Below are 24547 nucleotides of genomic sequence, written 5' to 3' on the forward strand. Positions count from 1 at the left end.
AAAGCTATTTTCAATTATATAAATATTTTATTTTAAATAATTCTGTCTCATATAAATGTGTTTATAATTCAGATGAATATTACATAACATTTTCCTATTACAGCCATACCTCTGGTTTAAGATGCCTTTCATTAAGGCTTCCTTCCAGGCATCCTGGACACTGCCAAGAAGACCTTCAATTAGAGTAAATTCTACATGCCATTGTAAAACTAAAATAGCTTTTTTTGCAATTGCAAATGTATATCTAAGTAGAGAGAGGGCATTATTTCCATCAGTATTTCTTGTGAGCCTCTTGTGGCTCCAGAAGATGTAAGGGCTTGTGTAGCTTGTTTTCCTCATTCTTCAGTGAATACAGACCTGTGTTAAATTTTGCATCAGACTACAGAACCCATTTCTGCATCAGAGACCAAACCATTCCTTACATGAAAGTAAACATTTCATTCAACACATCCTTATAGGACACACACAAACAAATTGGGGAATTTATTGTCTTCTTGCTTATCTTTGACTCTACCAGGCAGGAGGATAATTTGGGATTCTGGTCAGTATGTTTTCAGGATCTGAAAGCAATTACTCCAGTGCCTTGCTGAGTGCCATTTCAGGCTTTTTTGCGTGCCCCCAGAATACATATTTGTTTCTTCTGTGTAGAATATAGCAGGCCAGTAAATGTATTTACTCTGAGATAAGGATGCTTTCCCAGTTGACGAAGGAGGTGAGGTATGTTTCAGATTTCATTGCAGAACTTTGCAAGCCTTTCTTGGAGAACAAATACCAAGATGAGGACAGTTGAAATAACTCATTAGTCTTCTTTTCATGATGATCTGTGACTTTTTATCTTTTCTGTAGTAAACTTGGTACTGATTTCTAAACAGAAGTGATATGCCTCGGTGGGACTGAAGTAATTATATACATCTGTTCATGGTTCATTGCAGTTTTGATTTTGTGTTCTGGTTTGGTTTGTATTTTTCTTACCTTTTATTACATTAGAAAATGGTGGAAGAGATTTGTTGCCGAGATATGGATTGGGTTTTTGTTTCTGACTTGTATTGAGCTACAAGCTGAAATTCACTTTAAAAAAGTCTCTTAAAACTACCGGCATAGCTTATCAAAGTAACACTTGCATATACATTTAATTAATTAGGCAAAATAAAATAACTGCAGTTAGTGAATTAGAATAGACTAGAATCATAGAATCATTTAGGCTGGGAAAGACCCTTAAGATCATCAAGTCCAACCATAAACCTAACACTGCCAAATCTACCATGTCCCTGAGTGCCACGTCTACACATCTTTTAAATACCTCCAGGGATGGTGACTCAAACACTTCCCTGGGCAGCCTGTTGAGCTGATTTGTTTTGTTACCAGTATGTCACATGTTAAATATTATGCTTTTCCACAAATTTGATTCATAGACTGAAAGGATGGTACAAGCCTCCTTTTTTTTTTTTTAAGAAGAAGGAAAAAAACCCAAAACAAACCATAATCAGCTTCTTAGCTTTAAAAAACTTGACCTGAATAAATTAAAGTGGAAGGAAAATATTTCTGTGTGTCACAGAAACATGATCTGTTGAAATTTTTTCATCTTTTCACATTTTCCACTGTTTGTCCTATGGCTGTCTCCAAACCAGTGGTTTGACTTGCTTCAGAGATGTAGCTGCAAACCAGTGATTCTACAATTCTCCTTTATTATTACATGAATACTCCATTTTTGCTTTTGTGCACCCTTAGTAACCTCAGCTGTGGTCCTCCAAATGTCAGGAAGGCCCTCTCCTTCTTCCACTGCTACCTTGTGGCATATGTACAAATGTACAAATGTGACATATGTACAAATAAAAAAGCATTCATATTAGTATATCTTCTATGATGATACTTATACCTTATTATCCACTACCCCTTACGAACCTTACAAAATTTGTATGACCCCACTTCCAAGCAAACATGCTTGGCTATTACCCCATGCTGTCTTTACCCTTCCTGGTTGAATATTTAAAATATTTTTTGTGTTTAAATGTGGTGGTTCTTCCAGTACAGCTGGTTTTAATCTTCTCTCCTTTTCCTTGGGCGACTAACACTTTACAAGCAAAGCATGGCTCTGTGTAGAAAATCCGTGTGTGTACACATGGATGCTGTAAATGCATATGAGTTACCTTTCCTTGGCCCTTAAAAGCAGCCTGTAGTTTCCTAAGGAAACACGGGCTGAAAAAACCCAGTCTGTTGGGGTTTCCTGATGCTTCATTTCTGCCACGTTGGTCAAAGGCTTGTGTTTCAGTAGCTGGTCCACGCTGGGGTAGGTAGGTGGTTTCTGGAGGAAAAGTAGCACAGTGTTATGTGACACTGTTCCCAGATTTATACCTGGATTTTCTGTTTGGCCCATTTAGCAGAGCAGATTTTTGCTCCCTGAACATCTGCACTTTTGTTTGTTTTTTAGCGAGGTTTGAGGAGCATCATGTTTCAGCGACCCCTCTGCATGGTGCTCCAAGGCTCTGGCACCGCAGCTCATCCTGGTGAGCCATCCTGCTGCCGCTGTCTGGAGCGGCTTCCCGCTATTGGATCGGGATGTCCAGCTGCTGTCTCACAAGGCCCGAGAGCACTGCCGGGCGCTCACGGGGCTGCTGGGTCTCACCAGCAGCCCCACGCTGTGGCACCTCATGCTGGCCGGAGTAAAGGCGTAAGATGGCCTCCAGAGCCACAGGGTCCTGCTGCTGGGAGGCTGCTGTTGCTGAATGATGGGGTTTTATTTAACACCCCCTTTCCAGGCTCAGTCACGCGCCCAAGGGACGAGGGGACGGTGCTGTGCAATGACCTGGGCACCTCTCCCCTCTTCACAGAGCATCGTTGTCCAGATATTCCTCTGTTTCCCTTGTGGAAAGGCACCTCACAATCTCGCACAAGACCCCATCTTTTCTTTCTTTCCTCTTCTCTCTCTCACCATCTTTTCAGCATAGAAATACATTCCCGTGCTTAGGTACTCAAAGGGTTTGCCATGTTTTGCAGGCCGGGATGCTCTTCTCGGTCCAAAACTGCGAACTGACCGCTCCGGGTATTGGCATGTAAATCAGTGTGCTGACCTCGCGGGGAATCCGTCCAAGCTGCAGGCTGTGTCCTGAGTTTCAGGATGTCGGCGGTTTGAAACCCTGGGCTATGCTCTGCATGTCAATGATGGAAACCACTTCAAATTCACGGTAGCATCTGAAACGGTACCAGGAGCAGGGCTGGCATAGCAGGACTGCCCTATCAAAAGTGGTTTTCTACTTTTTTTCCCTAACAGCAATCTGACATTTAAAGTTAATGCTCCATTTTGTTATTTTTTTTCCTTTTGTATAGATACAACCATTTAAGTATCTATGCTAAAGGTGCAAAGATGAAACATTTCAATGTATGTAACTTAAATTAATTGTTATGTACTTGAAACAGCATCATAAAGACCCACCACGCTGAGTGGGATTTTGAGAAGCCATCTAGTCTGCTACCTTTCCTTAAGGCAAGATTAACTGTAGCATCCATGATAGTTTGGAGAAATACCTGTTTCCAAGAGTTGCAGTTTTTAAGGCTTCCACACTGTTGGATTTTCAGTAAACACTTCACAGCCTGGCTGCCACTCAAGAATAAGATGCTTGAGGTATCTTTTGCAACATCAGTCCATTGCTCAATAGCACTCAAAAAGGCATTGGGGGAAAGGAGTGTGAACAAAACAGGAGATGTGATTTATATCCCTGTATAAATGCATGTTTTATCCACTCTCAAATATTTCAGTTCCGGTTTCCCGATCTCAAAAAACTATAGGAGAACCAGAAATGTTAGAGGAAGAAGTGGTAAAGATGATTGCAGGTAAGGAGTGTTTTCTGTTCTGTTAAATACACGTGGGCTTGTCAGCCTAGATGAGAGCAAGAGCTGAAGTATCTGGTGGCACTGAAGAGGTGCACAGAGATCCTGGACTCAGAGGAAAAGCCATCAGATGAAGCAAGCAGTCGGCAGGGAAAAACCCTAAAGCAATTTGCATCTCATGCACTCGAGTGGAGTCAAGACGTGGGGCTGCCTGCCGCACGCTGCTTCCCTCGCTGACCATTCACAAAAAGCGGTCCTGCGAGCTCCAGGACAGGAGGAAAAGGCCTTTAGGCACCACAGTGCTCATCGCCACTGGCTTAGGAAGGGTGTGGACACAAGTCTGGAAACGCACTGCTGTTGCCTTGCCCTGTTCTTGCACTGTTGCTGAGGTATCTGCTGTTGACCACCCTCAGAGAGGGGACCCTGGGCTCACAGGACTTTTTGTGGTGACTTACTATGGTTGTTCTTATGCCCTGTCTGTTCTTACGGTTAGAAAGCAGTTCTATCCATGTTAATTATTGCGTGCAGAAATTTTGCCTGGCTGTGTGTTCATGTATGTGGAGAACCAATTGTCTCTTCTATAAAACCTTTACCTGTATTTGTAGGTGATCATGCCCCATCTCGTCAGCTCCTGTTTAAGCTCCTGCTTGTTCAGTCTGTGCCCCCAAAAAACCAGTCCTGGACTCAGTGCTCTGCCCTGAGCTCTTTCTAACTACTCTTGTAGTCCACAGGTTTCTGAATTGTGGCAGCAAGACCTTGATATGATACTCTGTCTGGGGCTCGTACAATATTACTTAATATTAGGACAAAACAGTCAATAATACTGACACAATATTCTCCTGGGGGGACAGCTTTCCCCCCCGACTCAATTTGTCCACATCCATTGACTTTCCATTTTCTTCATCCTCCTTTTCTTGTACTCCTAATGTACTGGCAATCCCCTCCTATCTGTGCACTGTCTAGAAATTTAGTCTGTTGGCCAGTCTAACGGCATGTCCAGCATGTTTCTGCATTGCATCCCTAGCATCTTTTTGCATGTGGTGTTTTTATCTGTTTGTCTCTTGGAGGCCTCTGTAGCTGCTCCTAACAGTCACTTTGGGAATGAAGCTCTTTCTGGTAGTAGTAAAAATTAATCTAACGAAGTTTCTCTGTGCAGTAGAGTTGAAAGTGATTTGAAACAGTTTCAAACAGACAACAGGCAAATGTTTGCTGTGATGTTGAATAGGTGCAAGGCATGCGAGCAATGCTGTGATTGATGCTTGTCCCAAGGGAGGGCATCCTCACTCTGCCTCCTGGCAGATACTCTGATATACTTCCAAGATACTCCAGCTTAAGCACAGGCGTATTTGTTGGTCTGGGGCTGTAAACTATCCAAGGGTGAAGTGAAAAATTAATCTGCAAAGTAGGTTAAGTGGTGTTTCAGGTAGTGCCTAGTAGCATCCAGCGTGGCACTGGTTACTCTTAATACTCTTGTTTATTTTCACAAACCCGCACCTCACAGTTTCTGAGCGGACAACTGCTGCGAGGAGACCGTAACCTCTTGATTTCAAAGGAGCCATCATTTTGCTGGTGCCTCTGTGGTTAATGTAAGAAAGGTGTCTTGCCATAAACTTTTTCCGAGGTATTCAGCAAGGTTGGAAAGGGGTCGGCCCAGGCAGGAAGCCCTTGTCTGTGCTATAAAGAAAATAGCAAGCAACAAAATGAAAGCATCAAAGGACCAACAGGATGCGGTCCCAGGAGTCCTCTCTGGCATGTTAGTCTGTCTTGAAAGTTAGCATTGAGTGAAGAGTGACCTTAAAACTCGCTTCATTCAAACAGACTGGGCTCAAGTTTAAAGTTCAAGGCATTTTGTTTTTTCACCTGTTTCCTACAGTTTTAAGAAACTTCTGAGGAATTAACGTGTAACTATATCTGGTCACCGAGCCAATGTGGAGAATTTTTCTCAAGGGAAAATAATGTTACTGTATCAAGCAAAAGAAATGGATACTTTCTGAGTTGGGAGAAAAAGTTTCAACAAAATAAAACCCAAACCCACGGCTACCGTGGTCACAGACAGCCCTGGAGCCAGCATAATGCATGTGCTATTTCTTACTTTATTTTCTAAAGAAGCTGGTAGGATCCTGTAAATGTCTGAATTGTGGTGAAAGAATGTTTTTTGTTGAAGCTGCTGCTGCTTGGGAAGGAGGTCTTGTTTTGGGCATAACCTAGGAGCAAAGAGCCTGGTCGCAGCAGTTCAGCTTCATCTGCGAGTGCGCGCTGCCTGAGCCAGCAACTGGCCCCATGGCCACCCATCCCTCTTGCTACGCTGGAGCTGTTGGGCCTTGAGAGGGAAAACTGAAGTCCTGACCTGAAACTTGTCAATAGGCAAGGGCAGACCTGGATACAGCAATGCAGCACTACCACCGCTAATGCCAAGCAGCAACCTGGGCTGCTGGACAGTGCTAGTTACAAGCCACTTTTATTTTCACCTAACAGCATCTTCTACCTGTGTGATCCTGAAATACTTACTTTATTTTCTGATCTTTGCATCTCATGTAACGAAGCAACCAGTAATTGATTGTGCGAGCGGTTTGGCAGGTCGTCTTTCGTAGCTAAAAGAAATAGTTTGAAGAGATGACATACATGTTTCGCTCACATTTCCCCATGCCATTAAATTTTAATAATTCCGGCATGAATATTTCATGAAAGTACCTTCTGAATGGGTTTGTTTTGCCCTGGCAGCTAATATTCAGTAGAGACTCTGGGGGGTTTTTTGTTTGGTTTTTGGTGGGTTTTCTTTTCCTCTTAGGTGGTTTACTGTAGGTAAGAAGTGTCAAACTGGATTAAGTGAGAAAAGGCAACTTCTTGTTGGTGATTCAGTGAAGGGATGCCATCTATAAGTCTTTTCAGCTGCTGAGTGGAAGTCTGTGAAATGACCCTCAAATAAAATTCTGCTCTTTACTCTCCTGCCACAAGGTGGCTAAAAACGTTTTGCAAGCCCACAATAGGCGAGTGCTAGAAATTAATGCCAGTACGTCTAACAGCCTTTCTGCAACGCAACACATGGCGCGCAAGAGACCAGATTTATTGCACAGAAAATTGTGTATGTCTTATTTATATGGAGCAAAGTTCAGAAAATGTTTTTACCAAGTTCATTTCAATCACGACTCACCTGGGATTGTCTGGGCTTGGCTTTGGTTTGTTGCGGGGTTTTTTAATAGAAGGAGAAGTCATTGCGCCCATCCCACCCCGTGTGAGGGACAGAGCTGCTGTGGACCACAGCGGTGTGATTGGGGAACTTGATGGCCACCTGCTTGCAAAGCCATAGCTGTATCAGTACATCAGCTTCATGGCTTTACACAAACTGTAGCTGAAATGTCAGATTCCCACTCCATCTCCACTTATACTGCCTGCTGAATCCATCGACTCAAATGCTAAATAGTGTGATGCAGTTAGCCGAACCTGGGTGAGCAAGTTCTTTTGTTGTTGCTGAATTTTGTGGGTCCTGTGCTAGGATGACGGGTGCCTTTCTCTAAATCGGTAACATTTTTGAATAGCTGGCTGCTGCGCCATCAGAAATGTGTACTTCGTTTTCACCAATTTCAGGAGGGGTAACACTCTTCCCTGCAAACTTTTTGGAAGCTTATCTCCAGCTGTACAGTAGGGATAGAGCTTTTGTTTAATGGAAATGAAGCGTATCTTTTTCTTACAGATGCACCACTCACTATTGAGCTTTTTATGTGTGTTTTAGGTTCCCTTTTTATTTTTTAACTTATTAACTCTGACAAGTAACCTCTTGGTTGTGAACAATTTAATTCACAATTCATTTTTCTGATTCAAAGTGAACACGAGTGCCCTAATCCCCTAATGGGAATTAATTGCATGTTTCAGTGCTTAACTCTGATCCTTTCTCAATCCCCACTGGGACAAGTTTCTTCCTGAAGGATCTGTGTTTGTTATTCAAAACACAATCTGAAAGGTAATGATTTTTCTTATAAAAGGGAGTCAGACCGACTGAATATTAATGCTCTTTTTATTGTGAGGGAATGAGCTGCGTCCAAAAAAAAAAAAAAAAAGTCGTTTATGTCATGAAGGATAAATTAAGCTGAAATATATCTGATAAAATAAGGGGGGGCGGAAATCAGCACGGTCTTTTTTCCTTAAGTGAAAGCGGTTTGCCAGTAAATAAGGGCACACACTGTTTTTGCTTGGAAAACTGTATTCTGTTACAGAGAAAAACTGTTTACTTCACCAAGGGGAAAATTGCTTTGCTCCTGAGTATTTTAAATGACACTGCTCCTGGCCAGCAACTTACCCTTTTGGATAACCTGCCTGATCTAAGTTTACTAAAATAAGATTAAATAGCAGAAAATAGATTAAGCTTCTACTTCCTGTCTGTTTTTAAAGATTTTTTTTCAAATTTGAAATGCATTGTTTAATGACCCTCTTTCCAAAAGGAGCTGCATGTGCTCCTCTGATGCTGAGTGCCTGGCCCAGCCAGAGGACTGTGGGGGAGGCAGGCTCTGCCCAGTCGGTGACGGAGGGCAAAACGTGGGAAACCATCAAACAGCGCAAGAACTGCTTCTGCCCTACAGAAACAATGGGGGATAAACGGGACACAGCGTGAAAAATAACTCGGGAACTATGAAGGTACCTTTTTTCCCCCTACCTTTCAGTAAAGCCAGCCTTTTATCCCATTTAAACCAATTTTGAGTGGTTTATGCTCACATATAAAACAAATGTTGAACAACATCAGTCAGGGTCTGTATACAAGAGAGGGCTAGCACATGTGCAGATTGGCTACTTCAGGTTCCTTAGCTCTTTGGGGTATTTGGGGAAGAGGGGAGGAGCACGGTGTTACCCCAGCTTGCTTTTCAGCATCAGTCAGTCAGCCAGCAGGACCTCAGCGCTGGGGTTACTGAAAATCCTTCAGCTTGTCCGTGAAGTGACTCAACGCCAGGTTAAACTTGCCCTGCTGCCGCGCCAGCATGCCTCATTGTCCTTGTAAGGTCTGACGTTAAAGCCTTTTCATCCCTCTTCGTGACAGACAGGTCTTCTGTTCAGCTCGGTGATGTCCCAGTTTGTACATAGTTAGCTTGCTGCAGTCATGAGCATTGTGCTGCTTGCTTTGCTTCCCCCCCCCCCCCCCCTTTTTTTTTTAAGACTGTTTTTTTGGAAAAAAAAAAAAAAAAATACCATCAAATGCACGCAGCTGCAGCACAACAGGACTAGAAGTTTGAATGTGGTAATTTGCTTTCATATAATTAATGCCACTGTGCTTTATTTTACCATGAAACAAGAAAACACTCAAACTTCCAAACTGCCACCAGGCTCTTCTATCACCAAATAAAATATTGTTTCTCAAATTGTGAGTGTGGCCACAGTGAAAGAAGAGCCTGAAAGCAGAGGGAGGGAAAGAGGAGCTTCCCCTGGGCATGCAATGCTGGGTGTCCCAGGTAGTGTGTGACCAAGTCCATCACCTCAGACCTTAAAAAAAACCCACTACCCTGCTCCAACAAGGGAAAACAAACTAACTGTGGCTTCACTCCTGCAAGTTTTAGTAACTGGGCTTGACCTGGACTATTTAAACTATAAATGCAGTGGAGCAGCATAGGAAGGTGTCTGCGTAGCTGAGCTGAACCATGATTTTTTTCAATTATTCCACCCTCCCCCCCAAAGGATGCGCTAAGTGTAGTGTGTTTCCATCACAGGGATGGCTCTCTGGGTTGCTCTTGGGTTGTTACTGAGCATGACATAACATTACTTACTGCAGCATGGCTCCCAGAAAGGCAAGAAGGAAAAAAATTGAGGTTTGGAGCTTTTCCCAAGGCTCAGGGATGCATTGGCTGATGTTGGGGATTCCTTAGAGAAACCATGGGCTGTAATTCCATTACAGCAAGAACTGCAAGGGTGACTTTCTCCTGGTGTCTGTTATTCACTGTTACAGTTTTTGACTGAAAAGTTTGGAGATACTTGAATTTAGTATGATACTTAAATGAGGTGTAGGACTATGAGACCACTTTTGCACACGCCCGAACAGTCTTGCACGTACAACATGTCTTGGCGTTGCTGCGGTTCTCCAGAGCGTTGGCCAAAGCAGCCACGTGGGTAACGTACACCTTTGTCTTTCAGCTGTTTTTGCAGGTACGATGGCTCGTGTCTTCGTCTATGGCACGCTGAAGAAGGGCCAGCCCAACTACAAGCACATGATCAATACGGCCAAGGGGCTAGCGAAATTCCAGGGAAGGGGCCGCACGGTGGAGAAGTACCCGCTGGTGATTGCAGGAAAATACAACGTCCCTTACATGCTGAACATCCCGGGGACAGGACACCACGTTGCTGGAGAGATTTACTCGGTTGACGACCAGATGCTGCAGTTCCTGGATGAGTTTGAAGGCTGCCCAGACATGTACCAGCGCACCCTGATGAGAATCGAGGTGGTGGAGTGGGAAGGGAAGGGCGGCGCGGGCGAGGCGCGGGCAGCTGCCGAGGGCATCGTGGAGTGCTTCGTGTACAGCACGACGACGTACCCGCCCGAGTGGGTTGGCCTCCCCTACCATGACAGTTACGACTCCTCAGGGAAACACGGCCTCTCCTATGTCCTACGCGAAAGCCGGGATTAGAAAGGGACGGGAGATGACGCAGCCCGGCCGAAGATGTAGTACTAAGCACGTGTCGATTGGTAACCCTTCCAGGAAAGCTGTAATACCTTTTAATTAAAAAACAGGTAACCCTCCCAACCCAGGAGCCTTGGCGCTAGTGTTGAAGTCTTGTAGGCCCAGAGATGGGGACTTGTCCCTGGCTAGTCAGTGTCCTCCTCGCCCCCGCTAACTTGCTGACAGTAACTGGGTTTGCATGAGGTGTAAAAGAACTCTGTGTACATCGGTTTGGGGGTCTAATTATTTTCTCAATTCCTCCCCCCACCCCCCCCCCCTTACCTCAGTGCATGACTGAGGTCAGTGAAAGGCAGAGAAACAGACTAATATTTTTTTTTTTTTTTTTTTTTTACCTGAATTGACAAGTTTGCTTGTGTAGTGCTCCAGGGTGGGTGGAATAATGATGATACTATTGCACTAATAGCTGAAACTGATTTAAAAAAACTCATGTCTGCAACAAAGTAAAGCACAACTCGCATTTAATATTGACTTGTAATCGTGTTCAGTAGGTTACTGAATGTAAACAGGGAGAAGTGACCATATAGATACTAAGTGCTTAAGACAAATATGAAATGGCTGGAGAAAGAGAAAAAATTTTAAAGACTATTCTTACTCTGTACTGCAATGTTTTTCTGAACTGGAAAGGAGTATTTTTAAAACATGTTTAGTTTTATAAGATACTGTGAAGAAAGAAGAGAATTACATTTAAAATCATATTTTTAATTTAGCATTCTAAGCACTTCAGGTACCACTTCAGTTCACTGAGTGACTGTAGGATTTGGGGGGGAGGGGGGGTGCAGGTTGGGGACCACGAAAAGCAAACCTGATTTCAGCTGCCCACCACGCTACAGTGGATGCAGCTGTTGTGAGCACTTACGATCAAGGTGACTTTTTGCCAAGCACTTTAATGCAGAACTTGCACCCCTATGCAAAGTGAATTTCCTATCAGGGGAAACATTTTATATACATTATAAAAAATATCCAAAGGACCTGTATTTTGATTATTGCAACATTTAAAGTGGAGAGAAAAGAAAAAAAAAAAAGATGGAAAGAAGACTATTGTCCCCCTGACCCAACCAACTGTGCCGGTTTTTGTACAATCTGGGAAAATCGTGGCTTTCTGTTGTTATGCTCCTGTGCCTTCTACTTTCCTTCAACAGCAGTGTTTGGTAGATATAGATTGTACAGTATACAAAGCTGCCAAAGGGATGTGAGCTGGGAGTGTATGCCATGCAGTGAACCAAAGTACAATTAAATGTACTAAGGATACCATTAAGAACACTATTGTACTTTTGCTTCACTGCCAGTAGCCCTGTGAGGGCTGGAGGAGCTCTGGGGTAGGGAATCAGCCCAGGGATCCAGGGTAAGGAATTGGCCTAAACTTTATCAGTAGTAGGCACTGCTGCATCTCATTTAGAACAGACAGAAAGCTTGTGTTGCTGCAGTAAGCAAATTAAGTAATTTTAAAGTAAAGTAGAATACTTGTGTCTCTTTACAATACTTGTTTTTTGTTTAGGGCAACCTGCAGAAGCTGAACTGTGCTCCTTTTGGAAGGGGCAAGATGGCATTAAGGAGAGCTGTAGGAAGATCCACAGGGTGTCTGCCTCAGTTTCTCCAACTGCAAAAGCATTAATTTTCCTGGAGGGCAGGTACTACCCAAACACTCTCCTTACTCATCTTGATGGGTTTCGTAAACTAATTAACAATGCAGATCCTTGTACTACATCATTCTGTCTTGGCTATGTGATTTAGTTGGCAGCTTCTCAGTAACATGACAAATGCCTCTTCAGTCAGAAGTTTCAAGCAGAATTATGAACCATTCTGGTTGAATATGAGTCACCGGCCCTGTCACAGCCTGATTTTGTCCTTTGCCTTCTGGGAAAGGGCCCAGGCGCCTCTGGCCGGAGGGGTTTTTCTGGGAAGTAGCATGACTCTGCACATCCTAGGCAAGAAAATGAGAGCAGGCCCCCTCCTCTCTGGGGCAGTGGTCAAGGCACAGCAGGAAGGGTGACTTAGAGGTATGTAAAAAAAAATAAAAAAAAGCTGTAGGAGGTGAGACCAAAGGCAGGAGTAGCCCAGTGTCCTGGCCCAGCAGTGGGCAGCAGCAGAGGCCTAGGCAAGAGCACAGGGACAGAGATGATGCTTACAGTGTGCAGGGACTGGGGAGGTATCACTGTGTCCGGTGAGCTGTAGCTGCTGACTTAGCGAGATTAGCTGAAGGAAGGAGGAGCCTCTGTTAACCACACACTAACATTTTGAACCCAGTAAACTTCTGGTATCTACACCATCCTGGGGCATGGAGTGCCTGAGCGAGTAGGAAGAAAAAATACATCTTCTTACCTGTTCTGACCACATCACCAGCCTTCTCACTTCTGTTCAAGTCTCTTAAATCTTCCTCCTCTGCAGGCCCTCTCTGGTTTCCCACACTGGATACACAGCTCTTCCAGCAGGATCTAGCCTTGTATTATGAACAGTCCTAGTTCTTACCCCAGTCTTTAGCATGAGCCTCTGCACAACAAAAGCTCAGACACTTGGTCTCCCCTTCCTGTAAGAGTTCAGGAGGAGGCTTGGCCTGACGGACAGCAAGTGCCTCCAGCAGTACCTTGGGGTGGCTAAGGGCTTCGAGGACAGTGCCAGCTCCTTCTGTCAAGACTTGCATCCAGTAATCAACAGAAGATAAAGGGGAGGAAATTTGGGTATGGAGTCTCAATAAGAAGAAGAAAAGTCCCTTACACCTGTAAATGAAAATGCATGGGGAAAGTCTGCACTAGCACAATAAAACATCTAACCTGTAGTTTAAATCTAGGCTATACAAAGGCTTCAAAATATTACAGTAAGTCCGATCAGAATTTAAGCCGTCAGCAGTACTTGTTCAGCACTTACATAGAGTGTAGCAAAACTGCTCAGTTAGCCACCAAGCGGTTCATTTTTCACTCTTACCAACCATTCTGTACAATTTGGCTGGGCCCTCAAACCAGTGATATTGCCATGGAGAAGATGAATCAGATTCAGGCTTTTGTTGTGTTTTCTTTTTTAAAAAAGAGGCTTTTCCTGTTTTAAAGCAGAAATGGTATTTTATTGATTTTATTTGATCCTGGAAAATCAAAGAATTACAAAGATTATGTACAAGTATTTCTGGAAGTAAAAATCTGGGATCTGTTGCCAAGTTTTAACATCTGTGTTTGCTGTCTTAACCACTGATACAATAAATATGACTGTATAAAATCTTGTGCATAGGACTGTCCATCTTCTGTGTTGAATTGCCTTAATCTTAATTTACGGATGGAAATAATAAAGGCTTAGCTAACTCAACAGTGTGGAGGCAACCTTTCATTCCAGTTCCACCAGCAGATCTCCTTCTCCAACAGTATCACCAGCTTTGCAGTGCACAGCTTTCACCTACAGTACAGAAACAGAAATAATTTCCAATCTTCCTCAATAGCATGGTTAAATAAATGGCATTGCTTACATAGAGCATCACATCTGCGTGCACAGGGTAAATGGCCACTATACAACATTGGGATGGCCACGGGGATCACAGGCTCCTGTACGTTGGAGGGGCCCGGAGCGGTCGCCAGCCTGACCTCCACCGCTCAAGAGTCCAGCTGAGTTCTGGGTATGGCTGAGGACGGAGATGCCACCACCTCTGGGCAGCCTGCTCCAGTCCTTGACCAAATCATGTCCCAACTCCCCCATGGTATTTAGGCACCTGCCACTTGCTGGTTTTCTTATTACCCAGGTGCTTGAAGATCTGAATGTCAGATCGAGGGGGCACTTCTAAAAATTAAAAAAGCACATTTCTTCCACCTAAACAGTGGGCTGCTATTCATTTACTACTAACTTTTTAAGTCTTTTAGATGACGGGCTGACTCTTCAACACTCACGCTTGGAGATTTGAATGAAATATTCCAGTATCTCTCGCATTACAGATTTTAACTGAATTTTGGGACTGCAGCCATGAAGTGGGTTTCCCTCAGTCTCCAGGCAGCTGAGATAGATTGATTCAAATCTGAATTTGGATCCTTTAACATAACTGAACTTGGCAAAGGGCTACCACTGTCAAATAAATGCAACTACATCTGTAGATGAGTTACATACTCACATGCAGATTCCTGAATTTTAAAACACAAACATCGTATACTAGTCCCTTATTTCCGCTATAAAAGGCTGTAACATGTCTGAATTCCCTTTCGGCACATGGAGCTCCGGAAAATAGAGCTTGATTTCACTGTTAACTCGGAGCTCACACTGACATGCCCCAATCCTTGATCAAAACCTTGTTCAGCACTTGGCTCAGTTTAGTCATACAAATGTTACCTTGGGCTCCTAGAGGAAACCTGCAGCACACCCAAAATACCAGGCTGCTATGGCTACGCTATTGCCCTCCTCCGAGTTTGATAGCCTAAGGCCACAGGAGCTGTAAGCGCATCTCTGGCTCCGTAGCACAGGCACATTCACAGCACTGCTCAAGAAATGAAGCTGAACACTGCAGACGGGCAAAGACGCCACGAGATGTACAAAAAAAGGGCTTTATTTCTAAATCAATAGCTAGGCAGCCTACCCGATTCTCGAGTCTCAATCTTTTCAGAGATGAAAGCAATGTGAAAAATATTCTCCTCCTTTCTCTTCTTTTTCTACAAAGCCAAGGTTCAGCAAACATTGTAGCTGACTGGTGTTTCAAAACTCCCCAGTGATTTTTGACAGGCGGTGGGGCCAGCTCCCCCTCCTGACCCACGCGCAGCTGTCCCGTAGGAGACAGGAGGCACACACCAGTTCCTCTCCATCTTTCCCTCATTTTTAAACCACCTGCAGCTGTAGTAAACTCAAAGTAGGTAACAACAAGCCACTTTTCTCACAATTACAAACAGGAAGATGGGGTTTGATGCAGAAAAGGAATTCAGCCGGGAATGAAAATGGGAACGTCTTCCGGCTGAAGGCAAACGAACTGAGTTTCAAAACACGGCTTCAAAGCATCGAAACGTGGACTAACAGCCAGTGCCAAACATCCCATTCCTGTGGAGGGGCCAAGCTGCTTTAGCACTCAGAGCCGTGACTTCGCACTGCAGAACGGGATGAATTCTATTTAGCAGCTTCATTTCTACACAGCCCAAAACTTTTTTGCTTTCGCAAATTCTTAAAATTCTCAAGAATCAAATAATTTGCTTATTATTAAAATGGAGACAACAAGGGGACGTTACAAGATGCACATCGGGCCCACTGAATGGCCTGCGCACCATTCAAATCCCACTTTGAAGAATTAATAAGCCAAACGTGGGGTTTACGTGGCATCTGTAGAGAGTGAGTGGGAGCTACTTATGACTGGGAGAAGTACAAGCAGGATTCTAAGGAACAGGCCCACGGGTTACAGCACATCTTGGTGGGAAAGGGAAGGTTAAAGTAAAAAATAAAAGGGGGCGGGTGGCAGAGGGAATAGCATTTTAATTGCAAATACTCACTAGTTAAAAACAGGATGCAAAGAGCAGCAATAAGATGAAAAACTGGGAAATATTAATCATGTGAGAAATTATATAGGAACTAATGCATGAAATAAAATAATAAAGTGGCAACGTTAGAGCAACAGGAGCAGGTGTGTTCTCCCTCTCTCTGCAATTTTTTTTTCCTCGAGACCCAGTTTTGCACTAGCGGCACTGGAAGAGGCAAGCCCTGGGTCCCAGCCTCAGGGGCGATTTTAGTGCTGTGCCAACTGAGCCTTTCTTGTAAACACACAAACAGTCCTTGGCATGGAGACCCATCTTGAGATCTCAGCAAATCTTGCCAGTGGCTAACCTCGTCGCTGCCCTGGAGAGTCAGGCTCCTTGCTGCCTCCCTCTGGGCTAAGGGACCTTGCAGTGGGGTTTGTTTTGTTATTTTTAAGAGCAAAATGGCAGCGCTTCAGGGAGAGCGGAGGGGCTTGTCCCCAGGCAGAGAAGGGCTAGGACGGGCTGGGAAACACGAGACAGAAGAGAATACACAATCCACATCCAGACTCTGCTCTCCCTTCGGAAAGGATGGATCAGGGGCCCACACCTAGGTGATGGTTTCAGGCTGTGAATTATATATAATCTGGCACAGGGATGCTCTGAGGCCCTGCCTTGGGGGCTGACAGTCCCCAAACCAGATGGGGTTTAAGGCATGTCCTTGTCACATAAGCTTAACCAGTTCCCCGCCCAGAGCGCTGGTTTTGGTACATCCCGCACTGCAGGAGAGTCCCAGCTCAGGGGCTGCAGCACTGATCCCTCAGAAGAAAGACATCACAATGCACAGCCTTGCAAAGCTTAACGCATTTGCAGATCTAGGCTTTGTACTGAGCAGTCACAATAATAAAAAAAATTGCTTTTCTCATCTTCCTGCAAAAGCACTTTCTATGCCTTGTTCTGAGTGGGTTTTTTTAATGTCAAATTGTTTGCCATTAATGAATTAACTGGCAGAGAGATCTCTCTTCTTCAGTTGGTCTCTGGAAAGATGGAATTTGGAGAAGCACTCTACAACACCTTTCAGTTCAACTTGGCATTGTAACATCATAGAAAACAAATCATTTAGGAGAAGAAGAGTTATATGAATTTCTGAAGCCAGTAAAACTATTTCCTGCTGTGCTATCTAAGGCTTGGAACTACTTAACAGCATTCACAGCAGATGCAAATGTTAAAAATTAAAGACACCTCACTTCGAAAGATTTACAACAATCAGACTTAATTCCTTAACAACCAGAATCCTCCTTTTTGCCTTCTTAAATTCTATCCTATTTGACAAGTTGCATATGGTTTTAAGTGACCCAAGGTAGCTTACCTTGCCTGTTTTAGCAGCAGTCATACTGTTCTGCATTTTCATTGCTTCAATTACACAAATCTCTTGACCTTCCGAAACCTGGTAAAATTAAAGCAGTACAAAATGAGGATAGAGGATTTTTAAACGCTCTAAGTGCGTATGATTTTTCTGCTGTAAAGACTTTCATGGCACAAGTCAAGTTAGCCAGCTACACAGTCACGACACAAACCGCAGTCACAAATTGCAGTTGCTTTTGACAAAACTGTAAGTAAAACAGGGAAAAAGGAATCACCTCCTTAAAATATCACCCCAGACAAACCTGAAAGGCTCCTCTCCCATCCCATCCATTCGGGTCCAACTTCTACAGTTCACATTTCACACCCACCACAGTTCAACATCAATTAAATCCAGAGCAAAATATAATTTGTGCGGTTTTGGCCAGGGAGCCTAAGCCTGATTCAGAAGCCAAAAGTTTCTTGGCACGTGTCCGGAGGAGCCTGGGCTGGAAGCTCTGGCAATACCCCACGGGCTAATGCTGAGCAGAAAGTCACACCTCTGCACGTGGCAGCATCTGGCTGGCGGCTCGTGACTTCGGACTGAGGGAAGGGAGCACGCCTGTGAGGAACCACCACCTCTCATCCACAGCGGAGACATCGCGGAGGCAAAACCATGGTTTTCACCACAGCTGATGGCTCTTAAAAACAAACATTCAAGTTCCCTCTTTCTGCTTGTTCTGCTTTCAGCCTGTTCTGCTAACAGGCATGCGCGAGCTCAAGGTCACCAGTAACCCACTGGGCTGCTCTGCTGGGCTCCCTGTCTCTCCCAGTCAGATCCTCCCTCCGACACCTCGGACAACGCTGCGCAGAAGAAACAACCGCTCGAGGCTTTACAGTGGGCGGGGGGGCTGCTTATACATGAGGGGAAAAACCCGGGATTTAGAATTTATCCCTCGTGTAAGCCAGTGATCAGCCAGTCATCCCACAAAGACGATGTACGCCAGAGAGGGAAGGGAGCTAGAGCCTACATCCCGGGATCTAGGACCCAAACACCCCTCGGGGATGCCTAGCTCCGAGTGCCCGCTGCACGTCTTTTCATTAGGCTCTTCTACGGATGCGGTCTGCCATTCACTCACTATCTCAGCAAATTTGGGATACTTTCACTCTGAGGTCAAAGTTTCATTGAAGAGGGTGATTTGAGACCTGCAGAGATCTGGTTTATGTGTTGTTACACGTGCCAGTGCTGTCAAAATGTGTTTGTTTATACACATACACATATACACATAGATATATTTCTCTAAATATATGTAAAATGAATAATACGTATTTAAGGACAAGCATGTCCCACTTTGGAGGAATATACTGTCTAACAGACAGGTGTGAAGTGAGAGATCAAATGCACACTGCATGAAATAACAGTCTGAAAATTCAAATAAAGCTTTTTTCGAAAGTGTGCACTAGCAATGACTGAAAAGCACTGACATCTGCCTATGGGATTCTGAGCTAGACAGAAGAAAAGACATTAGGTTAAAAGGTGCTTACACACCCTTTCTCCAACAGACTGCCAACAGCAACATGACAGGCTTTTGGGGATAAATCAGGAAAGCGTTTGCAATGGGAACACAGTGTACTAACCGGATACAGAAAATAACCACCACCCAGCACTTCACCTGCAGAAATTCCATCCTGAGCTTCAGGCAAGCATTTAAGTCATTAGCAGTGTCAAATTCGGTGAATAGTATCAAAAGACTTGTTCTTTGTCCCCAGTTACTTCCCCTCTATTCCCTTTCCCCCTCTTTTGTCTCCGTCCTTCCACACCTGCTACTCTGCCTGTAGCCTTGTCCCAGCAGCTCGCTCTTTCCTTCCTTTTTCTTTTCCGCTTCTTCTTCCTATCTCACTGCTCAGCTTTTCTTCCATCTGCTCTGAACTTTCCAGACATTGCTGAGGTTAAGAGGAAGCTATGAATATCTACTTCTGGTTGGAGGGGAGAAGAGGAGCGGGGGAAGGCAAGAATGTTTGTTGGAGGGGGGTTTTTATAGCATATTTCAGAAACAAATTTGCCCACCCTCTGGTTAAACTCAGCTCTCAGCGTGCCAAGAACACAGGCCTCTCAAGGTTGCTGAAGACCAAGATGCTAAGGAGCGCAGGTCTGAATTGAGTGGCCTAATTTCAAGGGCACAAGAAACTCTTCTCTTGAGCCCCAGTGCAATTCAGCTCTAACATGGCTTCATCAGGTGGCTGGCATACAGATGAACCAGTTCGCAATTATCTAAACGGAGTTCTGGAAATACATGTACTGGGAAAGTACGGACGCGGTGTCTGGGAAGGAAATAACCCCCCAACCCAGAAAATATAGAGACAAATTACCCAGTTAACGTCTAGTCTTACTAGCTGGGAAGGAAGGAGGCACTTGCAGCAGGTACCACCTGTGAAAATGCTGTGTCAGTACTTGTGATGATGTGCAATTTGTTGAAAATTACCTTGGTGAAAGTGTCACTTAAGCACAGAAGTTTAATTACTGCTCTTATGTTAAACCTTTACAGCTCCGCTCATTGTGTTGCAAAGCGACAAATCCTAAAATTAGGCACTTGTATCTCTCTTTTCTCTTTTTCGGTCTTTTGGGCATTGTCCAATTTCTTTCATTCCATAATTGCACATATCCTTTTGCCTGTTATTTAGCCCGCAAATGAAAACCGCAGCGATGTGTACAAGTTCTTGCTTTCTAACTTATTTAAGGATTTATCGGGACCGTTTTTAATGTTGCATTTTCATCATGTAATTTATTTCTTTCAGTGGATGGTAAACCAATGTAAACCACCATCTTTACATTTTGATTTAGAGAGGCCTTGGCGATGACCCAAATCTGTCAAAACAGGCAAATAAAATCAAACAAAAAATCTGATTGACTGGAACCAAGTAAAATAAAAGGGCTCCTTTCCCTAAAAGAAATTAAACTCAGGTATCTTTCTCACAGAGTTACACTACAGACAAATCTACCTTTACATCGCTTGGAATATCAAAATAAATGAGTGATTGACTGTTAGACCCACAGTCTGTATTTTAGTAGTTTATTTCTGCACGGTGCAGAGTTCAAAGTAGCTGTTCGGTTTTGTTCGCCACAGAGCGAAAAGGAAAAAGAAGAAAGAAAAAAAAAAAAAAGAAGAAAAAAAAATCATTGAAGAGGAGAGTACTTAACATCTCGACATTGCCAACAATTCGGATGTGAATTTGGGAACAGTCAGTCAACAGCACTGGTAGAGTAAGTCGGGGACTGCACGACAGTTGTTACCTCCTGTGGCCGAAAGGTTACACACAGGACAGGGAACGGTCTCCACTCATTTCCCGAGCAAGCGACTCACAACACGGGGTGGAAGCTGAATTTGAGAAGCAGCAACCCCGAGCCGTTTTCGTCGCACCTACAGGAGGACCATAAAGACTAATTGCGCTTACAGATAGGTCTCCTTAAAACTCAGAAACACAAAAAGACGGTGCGCACCCGAGGGCATTGCTACCACGGGATCTTTGTGAATACGGTAGACTTTCCTCGGACTTTTGTGCGTCATCTGATAAAAGACTTAACGATTGTGACAGGACGTCTTCGATGTTAGGCTTACAAAATGGTCACAAGCCCCACAAGTCTTTCTGATAAACCCAATCGGCACTGATGTATTTCCCCGCTCTCTGTCTAATTGGTGTAAAGTTTGCAGCTCTGAATCCCCTATCTTTTATCCAGCTTGCTGCGTCCTCTCCTTTGACGTGAGGTCAGGGTTCACATTCGCATCCGATTATCGAAGTGGCACTCATTAACCGGCAGCCTGCCTCGCACCAAAATGAGTTCGCTGGAAGGGGAACTCGGCCCATTTACTCAGCAGATTTTAGCATTTTAAGGAGGCCTGAATGTCACACAGTATTGCTACGTTTTGAGGAGTTTCAGACATCTCCAGCTGATGATTAATTGTGAGTGATGGGAAATAAAATCCAGTAAAGCCAGCTGCTTGCCATGGTCGGCAAAATTACTATAATGGATATAGGCTGCCAATTTTCCAGTTTTACTGGCAAGTCTTCCAAGTGTAATTAAGGGAAGTTATAAATGATATGGAAATCTATCAAGTCCCATTTATTTTCAGAGGACTCTTTCCCCTGAGACTTTTATCTTCAAGCTTATAGTTTGCTTTGTTGTGCTAATGATTTAAACCACTTCTTATTTCTGATTAAAGCCCCCAATATCCTTCATAAGAAGTTAGATCCACTTTATTCAGAAGGATTTAAAGAAACAGAAACCTTTTTAAAGTTGTGTTTGTTAACTGTGCTGAGGTCTCGCTTCCTCTGTGGAGGCACAACAGAGCGTCCTCCATCTTAGGCACCTCGCTACCATCTGGACTTCTGCTTCCGACAAATTCCGAGGATTCAGAAAGATCTGGGGGGAGGGGGAGGGAAAAGAGGGCATAAAAAAAATAAAATACAATAAAATCCACCACCACCAACCCCCCAACTTCCCTCCAAATCCTAAATCCTCCAAAAACAAAGATCGTTAGGTGCTGCCTTCGAGGCTAGACATTTAGCGCAGGGTGGTGTTGCTCACTAATGTTGTTTGATTTGGAATAAAAGCATGAAAATTATGTGCAAAGGCCTAAAATTGGAGATGTAAAGGATGACTGCACAGTATTCCATTTCTCAATTTCATCCTTCAGAGCCACAAAATGGGGGTGATACAGTTACTGGATGAGATTTACAGTAACAGCTGTGGTCTTCCCACACAAGGGAGGACCTTCTAATGGGCTAAGGTCTGTTTTGAACAGACGGGGAGTAGCAAAACAAGGTTCCCTATTAAGGGTGTGCAGTAATATTCCTGATAAAGAAAATGAGTAGTGGTAGTCAGATTGCTTTAAAAGACCTAAATCTCCTTTCGCTGGTTGGTTTTGGGGTTTTTGTTGGTTTTTGGTTTGTTTTTTTTTTTAATAAAAGAGCTATTTTAGAAAGTGCTAACTGCTAAATAAATGAAAGACATGTAAATGTAAGGGTTTGGGTTTTTTCTTAATCTCCTCGCTACGAACTGTAAAGAATGCATAGGAACCAGTGCCAGGGGCATATGGCTTTCTCCTGTGCTGAACATTCATACAAAAGACAGGTTCATCAGTCATTGGAGTATCTGGATAAAAAATTAGCTCCTGATGGATGGTATTTAGAGCTTACCTGCTGCTAGTACATTACCAGAGAAACACAGGTTTTGAAACCCACATGACATTAGAAACTGCAGACCATGAAATACCCCACGTGCAAGCGCACTCATAATGTACGCCAGGTTATACAAAATAAGAAATAAGCTATTTAAAGCCTCTGCCTAAAATTGGGCCCGCTGCAAGGAACCCTGGGTCAGCCCTACACAGGCCAATTAATGCACAGCATCTGCTGTATAGAAGCCGTGCATGAAGCACTTCCGAATGATTTCAGCAATTAAAAGAAAACTGTTTCCTGCCTGTTCTGACAGCAACTGTTTCAATGCAAGAGTGAGCACCAAATCATTGTGTGCAGCTGAAAAAATTAAGTCTTTTTTTTTTTTTTTTTTTTCCCCTACATCTTGTGAAAAGGGGGTGGGAGGGATGAAGATTTCTTACGGAATCGTATCGTTCTTTTGTTGTCCGACATTCTGTGTTTTTCTGCCAAATTAGACAGAAGGCTCCGAGGGTTTACGGGGCCCTCTACAGTATCACCTTCTGGTGCACTGTGGCTCCCTAAAAAGATGGATCAATATCAACCCTGCTGATTTGCCTACAAAAGTGAAAATCCCTCAATCACATTTTTAAGACCCTTATATTTAGAACAGAGGTGCTCCGATACATAACATTTTTAAGGCTCTTGGAGCTGAAGGGGAAAAAACAATGACAGCCCTACGTAAAAATGATCTTAGATTTGCTTAAAAGGGAAGTGAGAATTGGATTATGTTGGGATCTCCTTTCTCAGCTTTGGGAAGACACTGGTAAATATCCCTTGCAACTTCCACTATGCTGCGACTTGTGTCCCAACTGAGCCTTGTTAAGTAAGAAGGGACAATGCAAGACGGTGCCATACGAAATCCAGTTACCCTCTCTCGTAGCCTTCAACAAAATCATTACAAACATCTTGTTTATGCTTGTGCAAAACCACTGAACAGTGAATTAAGTATGCATTCACTATCTAAAACCCTTACAAAGATACTGGGATTTCTGTTTGTTTATTTGTTGTTTAAACTTAGTCCATGCTGGTATCATTCCCTTCTCAGATTTTTTTTTCTCTCTGACTTGTTGGCAATCTGGCAGCAAGCATCCAACAAGAAAACAAATCAAGAGGAATTGGATGGGCAGCAATTGAAATTCCTTGACATTGTCCATTACCATGTAAAATAATTAGTGCAGGTTTTCCCATCTTTCCAAATTAACTTTGAAACCGGAGCTACAGAGCTGCAAATATCATTAGCGGCAATTTATAGTACTTGACAAATCGTTATTCAACCTTTTTTGCCACACTCCTTTAACGAATGAACCCGAAGATAGCGCATCCCAAATTTTGTGACCTCTGACTAACCAAAGGTCAGTGACGTCCCCCTGACAGCAATCAGCACTGGTCATTGCACTCCCACTTATCCAAAACACGCTTCCCCAACTGCTTCTGAGGTCCCGGCGTGCTGGGGAAGCGATCCGCAGGCAGAGCGCTTCTGCGGCCGAGTCTCGCGCTACTCGGCCCAAGGCAAGGCTGAGCTGCTGTCACACCAAGCTTTAGCAGTCAACTGCTTTAGTAACGGCTAAAAAGTTGCTTATCATTTGAAAAGGCAAAGCGCTCCAATAAAAAAAAAAAAATAAAATTTTCTCTGAACTCTTTTCAAAGGACAGTAGCATTTTTCCCCAAGGAGGAAACTCTAATAATATTGACTATTTGTACCTCATCATCGGAATAGGATTTCAATCTTAATTACACCGTACTTGAACGCAAATTATAAGACTGTGCAATTGCATAAAGATATAGAAGAAAAATCTATTCCAGTCAAATATAAAAAAATGGCATAAATACATTAGGAGCAATTACTATAGCTACGGGGTTTTTTAATGTAACCACAATTATTACTTGAAGCCTGAGATTATAAAAATGGTGAAATATTGGAATCCTTTTACTCTTGAAATTTCGCAACTGTGAAAATGCTTTCATTTCCAGCTTACCAATAGTTTTTTCCCCCACAAAAATACACCACAAAAAATTATTTAATACACAAAACCGTAAAAAATACATGAGGTTTCTGACCATGTTTGGTCAAGTTTGCAAACTCCCTTTAACTGAAAAAATGCAGTTTATATT

At 43.5% G+C, this 24547-nt stretch overlaps 2 protein-coding genes across 10 annotated transcripts in view; one reads left to right on the forward strand and one right to left on the reverse strand.

Moving 5' to 3' along the window:
• The window catches only part of GGACT (gamma-glutamylamine cyclotransferase), a 31918-nt gene extending 18146 nt beyond the window's left edge, over positions 1-13772 (forward strand). The window contains exons 1-2 of one of the 2 annotated variants that reach the window (XM_049816094.1): positions 8394-8454; positions 9937-13772. In XM_049816094.1, the coding sequence (XP_049672051.1) occupies positions 9954-10427 (474 nt within the window). In that variant the 5' untranslated portion in view covers positions 8394-8454; positions 9937-9953 and the 3' untranslated portion in view covers positions 10428-13772. Of the gene's footprint in view, positions 1-8393; positions 8455-9936 lie in introns of those variants that run through there. The other variant, XM_049816093.1, reaches the window with a different exon arrangement.
• Positions 13739-24547, reverse strand: part of PCCA (propionyl-CoA carboxylase subunit alpha) — a 299644-nt gene continuing 288835 nt past the window's right edge. For 7 of the 8 annotated variants that reach the window (XM_049816078.1, XM_049816076.1, XM_049816080.1 and 4 more), the window contains 2 exons: positions 17247-17324; positions 13739-13859 (listed from right to left, as the gene is read on the reverse strand). In XM_049816078.1, the coding sequence (XP_049672035.1) occupies positions 13791-13859; positions 17247-17324 (147 nt within the window). In that variant the 3' untranslated portion in view covers positions 13739-13790. Of the gene's footprint in view, positions 13860-15916; positions 15959-17246; positions 17325-24547 lie in introns of all 8 variants that reach the window. The other variant, XM_049816077.1, reaches the window with a different exon arrangement.

Source organism: Accipiter gentilis, chromosome 13 (assembly GCF_929443795.1).
Source record: "Accipiter gentilis chromosome 13, bAccGen1.1, whole genome shotgun sequence".
Lineage (NCBI taxonomy): Eukaryota > Metazoa > Chordata > Aves > Accipitriformes > Accipitridae > Astur > Astur gentilis.